Source organism: Corylus avellana, chromosome 10 (genome assembly GCF_965113065.1).
Source record: "Corylus avellana chromosome 10, dhCorAvel1.hap1.2, whole genome shotgun sequence".
Taxonomy (NCBI): domain Eukaryota; kingdom Viridiplantae; phylum Streptophyta; class Magnoliopsida; order Fagales; family Betulaceae; genus Corylus; species Corylus avellana.
The window spans coordinates 18,325,371-18,334,641 of NC_142499.1; the positions used below are offsets into that span (position 1 = coordinate 18,325,371).

The 9,271-nt window shown below is 34.2% G+C and overlaps 1 protein-coding gene across 1 annotated transcript; it reads left to right on the forward strand.

Annotated features, from left to right (window-relative positions):
* The first annotated feature begins 3,252 nt into the window (after positions 1-3,252).
* LOC132161996 (zinc finger protein ZAT11) lies at positions 3,253-3,866 on the forward strand. The gene has a single exon (XM_059572234.2). The coding sequence runs from the start codon at positions 3,284-3,286 to the stop codon at positions 3,809-3,811; it is 528 nt and encodes a 175-aa protein (XP_059428217.1). The 5' UTR covers positions 3,253-3,283; the 3' UTR covers positions 3,812-3,866.
* Positions 3,867-9,271: the final 5,405 nt, after the last annotated feature.

A 9,271-nucleotide genomic window follows, 5' to 3' on the forward strand; every position in this document is an offset into this window, starting at 1 on the left:
AGAAGTTAAATTTTGACTTGTGAAATGGTGAATCAAAGTTGGCCACTATTTCGATTTCTTAACCCTTTTTTAGTTGCCTGCGGTGTGCTCTGCATGAATATGCGCTGAATGTTTCTGATCTTCACGTGAAAGTTGGTCCAACCAACTTTACTGCTCTATACGTCATTTATCACAGTAATTTCATGTAACCTGTTTTTTCAATGTCGACATTTTCTATGTTTAAAAGTCTCTTTTAGCAGAAAATTCTAACGAAAAATGTCAAAATATCCTAAATATCTTTATTTTTTTTAAAAAAAAAAAAAAAAAAAAAAAAACCTAGGAGTCCATCCATGGCCAGTCGTAGATCACTAGCTCTTTTTTTTTTCTTTTTTTTTTTTTTTTTTTAATATGGGTGAAATTAAAAAGGACTAGAATATGAGATTTTGACATTGCAAAACCTCAAAGTTATAGTTACAAAACCATTTAATCTTTAGGGGTAAATAAAGTTTCTCCAAAGAGAAATGATAGAATTCATTTATTTATTTTTGTCCGCAAGAGGTAGCTCAGTCGGCTGAGAACACGCATAATGAAGTGGAGGTCACTTGTGTAAACATGTCAAAAAAAAAAAAAATTCATTTATTTTTCAATTCTCTTCATATATAATGAATTTATTTAGAGTTCACAAATCTAATGGTTGATTTATTGAATTTGTAGAAAAATTCAAATGAGAACTTAAAAGTTTGACTTATGAGTTGTGTATCAAAGTTGGCTACTATGTCAATTTCTTAACCCGCAAGTAGTGGATGTGCTCCAAATGAATGTGCTGAATTTTTCTCAACTTCACCTCAAAGTTGGCCAACTTTGTGCAAGTTGTAGTGTGCTCAAAACGTCGAGGGATTCTAGAAGCATCTGTTAGCAGAGGTTTTTTTTTTTTTTTTTTTTTTTTTTTTTTTTTTACACAGTTTTTGGCTTTTTTCTTAAAAAAAATAAAAAAAGTAAAAATTAAGTTTTTTTTATCAAACATATTCATTTTTGTTTTGCATAAATTTTTACTTACTAAAAGCATTTTTTAAACTCCAAGTTAAGTAATGTTACTCCACACTCATTTATTATACTAATTTCACGTAGTGTAGTGAATTTTACGTAAATTTTTTTTAAAAAAATTATTTCAAATAAGTGATATGAAAAGTCATTGTGTTTTATTTCAACTTTTGTGCTAGTCAAAACATAGAGGCATTTTAGACTTTAGTGACTTCTGTCCTTAACTGAGTTAGTAGGTTTTTCTCTACAATAATCATACTCTTCACACTCATATATTAAACTATAGTGCGTTTTTTTAAGTTCTGACATGAGAAATCTCTTAAAACACATTATTTCAATTAACATAGGAGAAACTTCACAAAAGACTCTTGAATTACGATGCAATTTGAAAACTGATGAAATGACCTTTACACCCATGAAACTTTTATAAAATTCTAAATTTATCCTTAATTTCAAATTGAAAATAAAAATAAATAATTAAAGGATAATTTGGTATTTTTAGTGGTTTCCGTTAGGGTTTAACATCAAAAATTGACGAATGGGGTCCAATTACATCAAATTAAAAGTTCAATAAGTGAAATTGAAAATTTTTTAAATTTGAAAAAAAAAAAATCTTTTCAAAATACATGATAATTCACATATGCCGAGTGAAATGTGAACGAATGTTTGGGGTGAAGCTTCTCGGTAAACCTAAGCGAAAGTGTGACATGTGTGGACCCCAGTGATTGGGTTTTGTGTTTAAATAGATGCGGCGCGTAAGAACAGTCGCACTATGTGAAAGGAAACTGTATTACCTGCCAAAGAAGGAAACGGAAAATAATAGTCATCAAAACTAAACCGCGTAAAAGGGTGTATTCTATTATACTGGGGAAAGAAAGATACAAAAAAACGGAAACATTCTGGAAACCACGTTGGACTTTCTTGGTGGAAACGCAAGAGAGCACCCAATGTTTGCAACAACATAGTATAGATAATAGTACAAGGCAGGATCCTGCTCACTTTATGACTAGCATTTTCCCTTTTTCTTTCATTTGTATTTTATCCGAAAGACACTTCCGGTGACTTCGAGACTTCAAACGAACATTCCTCGAAGCTTCAAACGAACATTCCTTCACTCACACCCATTAAAAAAAAAAAAAAAAAATAGAAATTCAAATTACCAATCACTTTATAATCTTTTCAAAACCCAAAAATTGCATTAATATATTTAAAACTATTAAAATTTGCAATGTATTTCTTTTATCCCACAAAAAAAACAAAAATATCCCTAAAAAATTGAAACAAAAACAAAAAGAAAAGAAAAGAAAAAAAAAAATAGTGGGTCTGGTCTATCACCACTTCTTCAAAAAGGAATTTGAACTCTTTTATTAATATTTTGGATAACTTTACTTTAAACTCTTGAACTATCATGCGATTTGACATAACTCTTCTGAACTTTGAAATATTTTAATTTGGACTTCCTGAACTTTCAATTTCAGTTATTTTGAATCTTTGTGTCAGATTTTAAACTTTAAAAGTGAGACAATGACGTTTATACCCTTACCTTTTTTATAAAATCTTAAATTTACACTTAATTAAAAATTAAAAAATATATATTATAAAAAAAAAAAATTCACAAGGTGACCCATGGTTGGACCACCTTGTGACCTTTTTTTTTCAATTTTTTTTAATAAAAAGAAAATTGATGGGTAATTTTGTATTTTTAGGGATTTTAACAACAAAAATTGACGGATGAGGTGAATTGACTGCAATTGAAAGTTCAAGGGTCCAAATTGAAAGGTTTCAAAGTTCAAGAGTATGTCAAATCATGTGGTAGTTCAGAAATCTAAAGTGAAGTTACCCCTTAATATTTTTATCATTTGTAATACATTACAAATTTTTAATAATTTGTAAAATATTGACTTAATTTTTAGTTTAAAAGAACCTTGTATAAGCAAACGATCGCCGACACGGTAGGAAGAGTCATTGGCCAGCGAAAATTAATCATCACGTGGGCATAATATTAGCATTTATTACGGAAAACGAAAAACCCCATTACTTTTCTTTATAACATATAAAAGTCTCGGCGTTTCCAGTCAAAGAAATAGTCCAAGTTGTGTATTGCCGGGAACCCCACGCCGCGCGTACATCACTCTGGTCAAATAAAACATTCTAGTACCCAAACGGGCCAAACCCCAACGTCTATAAATACCCACAATCTCCCACCTCTGTCCATACAATTTACGTCAACAAACAAATTTGCTAAAACCGCAGAGAAATTATAATGAAGAGAAATTTTGAAGATGCAGGAGTGAAGGACCAGAGCTTCGACGACATGGCAAAATGTCTGATGCTTCTGTCTCACGGCATCGAGACCGACCCGAAAAAGGGCTCCCGGGTTCCTGTCTTTGAATGCAAGACTTGTAACCGCCAATTCTCCTCGTTCCAAGCGCTGGGCGGCCACCGAGCCAGCCACAAGCGGCCGAGATTAACGGGGGACGAGCAGAGGGACCGGGCCAAACTCCAAAGCTCCGTAGGGAGCAAACCGAAGATGCACGAGTGCTCGATCTGTGGTTTGGAGTTTGCTATGGGGCAAGCTTTGGGCGGGCACATGAGGCGGCATAGAGCGACGATGAACGAAGGGTTTTCTCCGCCCATTACTCTCGATTCCAAAGTGCCTGTGGCTGTGCTGAAAAGGTCCAACAGTAAAAGGGTTATGTGCTTGGACTTGAATTTGACGCCATTGGAGAACGATTTGAAGTTATTGTTTGGAAAGAAGGCTCCTGATGTCGATCTTCGGTTGATGATTTGATTTTGCAATTTGTAGTGGAATTATTTATTATTATTATTTTTTTTTTTTTTGTAAGTTGTTAATTGTAGTCAATCTTTGTAATTTTTTTTTTTTTTTTCATATTCATTCATTTATTTTGTGAAGAATAATATCATTCAATTCTTTTCCAATTTTTGTTTATTGAATTACATTTTTTCTTCTTATTCGTACACTTCTTATGCGAATTCCTATATTACGTTCAATTAAGTTATCTGGTTTTTTTAAAAAAAGGTTATCTGGTTATAATATTATATACGATTTGTTCATATTAGTTCTAATATATATCGTTTTCTTATAGATATTTAACATAATTTTCTATATGATAGGATTTGATTATCTTTTTTAGCCTAACTCATTTACCATATTTTTTTTTCTATAAATATAGATAATGTAGTCCTATATTTTTCTTCATAGTAGTGGACAGTAATAGGCCTTTAATTAAGACTAAACCGTCCCAAATCTTTATGCTCTTCTTTTTTTTTTCTTTGCTTTCGCTTCTCTCTTAAATTTCATTTAATTTTATTATTTTAACATGATATAAGAGTCACTTTTCTTTGGCCTTGTCTAGCAAGTTAGGAAAATGCCATACAATTTTTCTCAAAAATTTAGGGTTGTTAATTCACTTTTCCCACGCACTTCACTCGCCGCCAACCAACTTGCCTAGGTTGGATGTGTGAGGTTACTATTTGCACATCCAGCCATCAGTTATGGTCACCTCTAGTATTCCACCAATGGCCAATCCGTCCACCATCGACCACCTCTCAACCCAACCCACTGTTTGACACAACCCATCGTCAACTACCGTTTAGCCTAGTCTATAGTTGTTCTCAACCTAACTTGCGAATCTCCACCCAACCTTGCCACCATTCGGCTCAACCCGTTGCCGAACATTATTAGGCCTAGCCTCCGGCCATACATGACCTAGCTCGTGACCATCACCCGAATCTATCTTTGGCCACCATTCAGCCTACCATTATTGACCACTGTCCAAGTTTAAGTCAATCCATCGAGGCAATACAAATAATAATAATAATAATAATTAATTAAAAATAAAAGTAAAGACGACTCATTGTGCCAGTTGGGTATAAGCTGTCTTAGTCCGAGAAAAAAAAAAAAAAACTATTATGCCGAAAAATTGCTAATTATTTTCTTCAAACTCAAGCTTCCACATTGAGTTTAAGGGTAGGTTAGAACATAAAGGATATTTTCCATATTAGCCTTGATATATATCATATATTCATTCATATGGATTTGATTACATTCATTTTCTACCACATTTTACCTATAAATAGAGAAAATTATATATATTAAGTCATTTAATAAAAATATAGTCCTATCCTATATGGCCTTTTTTGGTGGTGCCTAAAGCTAAACCATCCCAAATTTCTATTTCTCAATCTCTCTCCGCATTAACACATCTAATTGTATTTTATCGTTTGAACACACCTTTTTCTCCCACCATTATACATTGGATATTAGTCCATCATAATGACATCTTTTTTAGAGAGAGAAAGAAAAAAGATGTGGGAGGGGTCGAGTTCAAACAAGTTTTCGTATAGAGACTGGTCAGCTAAGCAAACTCAAGACACTATTTTCAAATTTGAATTTAGTTTTATTCAACTACGCTAAGAATTGAATTGCCTAATCTCATTAATTCACAAATGCTTGATCACCACGCAAAGGGGGATTTCATTTTGATCTTAAACAAAGAAGAATTTTTTTTTAAAAAAAAAAGGACAAAAAAGGAAGAGCTCCAATTTGACTTCTCTTGTCATGAATCACGGTCGGGGTGGTAAACATAAAACACTCCTTTGCACAAGTTACGCGGAATGGGGGACTCTTGTCGCATGTTAGGTTCGTCTCACTTTAGTAGCTTCTAAAAGATAGAATTTCATTCAAATATAAGAAGTAAATTGACTACATCATAAATTCCAAGTTGAGAAAAGGAGTCTCTTCTTTTTATTTTATTTTTAATAAATAAAAAATATACAACCAACCAAGTGCATGTTCAGACGACTAACTAGAAAAACAGAACTAGACCAACAATATTAAGTAGGTTTGATTCACAGTTTAAAATTGATTTATCTTTTAAAATTACCCTTAATTTTAAAAATCATATAAAAACTTCCTAATGCCAAAAGGGTATACCACGTGTAAAGATTTAGATGCACAGAAGAGGTTGGGATTTAGCGTAGAACAACAAATGTGCACGTGTGGAGGGAAACAATGGAGAAGAAAAGCTAACAGGAAATAGAGAAAGGGAGAAAGAGAGAGTGTGTTTTTCTTTTTGGTGATGTAAGCACCCACGTAGTGACGTACGTCAAGTCTGATGTAAGCCCCTACGTCCACGTACTTCAAATCCAGCATTGTTGGGGTTGGGGGCTTCTTCCCCGCACCATATCCACGCGTTTTTTTTTTTTTTTTGGTGATGTAAGCCCCCACGTCCACGTACGCCAAATATTGTAGCATTAAAGAGTTGAGGCTCTTTGCCACGAGCCCAATACAATTCGGGAAGGTATGATCTCATGTTAAATTCAATTGGAGAAAAATTATACCTTCATTTAAAATGGTAGAATTGTTATTTTATAATTTTTTTTTTTTTGACAATTCTGCCATTCATTTAGAATAAACCAACTCATTTCTAATTAAATCCAATTGAAGATGATTCTTCTCCATATGATCCTAATTGGCCGGGCCTAACCTATCAAATTGACAATTCTAACTAGCCCAACATAACAGGTTAGAAATACAATGCCCTCATGACCAACTCTCAATTTACTTTGATACACTTATCACATGAGTTTGTAAAAGGATTTAAGAGTAGCAATTTGTATTCACAAGTCGGATTTGGGTTGTGTTAACATATGGGTAAAAGGCTATATAGGTTAAACCTATTAACCTCAACTCTCTAATTTTCTACTAGGTTTGCAAGTTATGTAAAAAATTGTTAGTCATTACGTTGGGTATTGTGTTTGGGTCGTGTTAAAGCATAGATATAAACTATATAGGCCAATCATAACCCGACCCATTTAATTAAATAGGTTAAACTCCTCAACCTAAAACTTTTAATTTTGTATTGAGTTTATGTTAAATTTGCGAGTCGTGCCAAAAATACATTGCCCTAAAAGGGACTAGGATAAAATATGTAATTAATACCCAAAACATTTTTCTATTGCATGACACTTAATTTGTTTTTTCGCCAAATAAAATATGCTTTTATGGGGAAATCAAATTACATAAGCAGCATCATAACCTGCATATTCTATTCTAAAGAAACTAAATATGGAAAGGACCTGGTCCATCGTTTAAAAAGAAAATTGAAAAATCAAAAAATAGAATAAAAAAATATTAAAAACCAATTATCTTGCTTGTAAGAAATGCTTTCAATGAAAATGACCCAATCACCTTTCCAATAATGTCAATAAAACTAATGTTTCCATTAATTTATCAAAAAAATTTCTTTCAAACCTATGTCACTGAAACTAACCCATTTTTTTAATATATAGTAAAAAATTAGTCATTGGAGAATCACTGATTATGGTTTTTTTCCCCTACTACTGACTTATTATACAAATCGAGTTTTATTAGATTCTAGCATACATGATTTCTTGGATGTTCTTAAGAAATATATATATATAAAGGACCCTCGTAAATTTATTTTATTGCCGAGAGATAATAATGATTATTGTCTAAATTAGTTACTTTATAAGATTATATTTTATATTTAAAAAAAAAAAAAAAAAAAAAAAAAAAATTGCTTCAAATGGACAACCAATAGAGTGTTATTTATTTGGTTTCTTCCACCTTAAAACAAGCACGTACATGTGCTACAACAAGTATTTCGTGACACACAACAAGCCAAGCCGTCACCATGAGAGTCAATTGGTCAAAAGATACCGCCTTCACAACCCAGTGTTATCTTAACCAGTAAATCCATCGACCATAAATAATTAGATGCACATATTAATCTATAGAGCATAACTTCTGCACGGAGGTTGTAAAAACAAGGGGTTTTATACCCTCCAATGGAAGAGAGACACGTTAGCTTGAGCACAAAAATTACACAGAAATTATCTAGCTAAAATGTGAACACTAAATTATTAAATTCAACTGATCCATAAAATTTCACGGCTGGGTCTACAGTGAGAGAGAAGGTCACCCACGGCGGCTCGCAAGCTGTGAGCCTGCCTGGGTCAGTAGTCTTTCCCCTCTCCTTCTCTCTCACCGCAGATCCACCGCGGGTCGTAGGGTCGCGACCCGCGTGGGCATCCACACAGGTGGCAGGGCGGCGACCTTGCCGTGGGCCACAACTCCAATTTTGAATATATGGAATTTCTTGTTGATTACACGTCCCAATCGTTACACCTTATGAAGAAAAAAAAAACAATGGATGAATGCTTCAATAAAAGAAAGCTCCACCATTAAATGCAGTTTCTCCGTCTGATTTTGACAAAAGATTGATTTGGAAAATGGTAACCGAGTTTGACATTGATCGCACAAGCAGCATCCTTGCTTTCCAATTCTGCTATAACCACGGAAATTGTTTTAGTGCAAGCAGAATCAATCGTGATGAACACAAAACTTTGTAAATCTCAATGGAACAAAAAGGTGAAGAAATCCAGAAACAAAAGAAGAGGCAAAAAAGAAAACCAAGAAAAAACGATTCTATTATCAAAGCTTACATCTATATTAGATTGAAGCAGAATCATCTCTTGGATTCTCTTCACCACCACCTTCACCTTCAGCAGACCCACAACGGGACTTAGGTCGTGAGCCTGCAGACCCATGTTGGGTCGCGGGTCTCAGGCCGTGGGTCTACTCATGCCACCGTTGGTTCCGCCGCTGCCCACACCATCGCCGTTCCGCCTCTGCTCCTCTATCGGTAATGTCTCTTCGGCCTACTTGTCTACCTGTGATCCGGTGGGTTGAGTTTTTTTATCCGATGAGTTTATAACAATTTGGCTATTATATGGAGTTTTGATCTTATTTTGTTAACTTGTACCGAGTGAGGTGTCAGCCTTCTATTGGAAGGCAGAAAACTAAGTTTTCTGCCACGACCGAATAGAAGCACCTCTCTTGAGGTTATTGCACGCAATAGGGCATTGGGAATATCTTCCATTCGGTCATGGCGTAAATGACCCAATTTACGCCCACCAACCAGAAGATGACAAATCAACTTATTTCAACTTGCAAAATGTAAGTGAGTGCTATTGCTATACGGTCCAAGCAGAAAACATGAGTTTTCTACCTTCCACTCAAATGCTGCTACCTTATATTATTTCAACATACAAAATAAGCTAGGTTTCACAGGATAATAACACAAATAGCAAACTTCATCCGATAATATCCCTAACAAAACTTACCAAATAGTTTGAACCTAAAAAATTTCTCAAACTCCACTACCCAGACCACGCCACCCCCTCCCCGGCAGAGATGCTGCCA

Excerpts from the sequence above, each read along its gene's own strand:
- LOC132161996 (XM_059572234.2), top strand. The coding sequence starts at position 3,284 with ATGAAGAGAAATTTTGAAGATGCAGGAGTGAAGGACCAGAGCTTCGAC.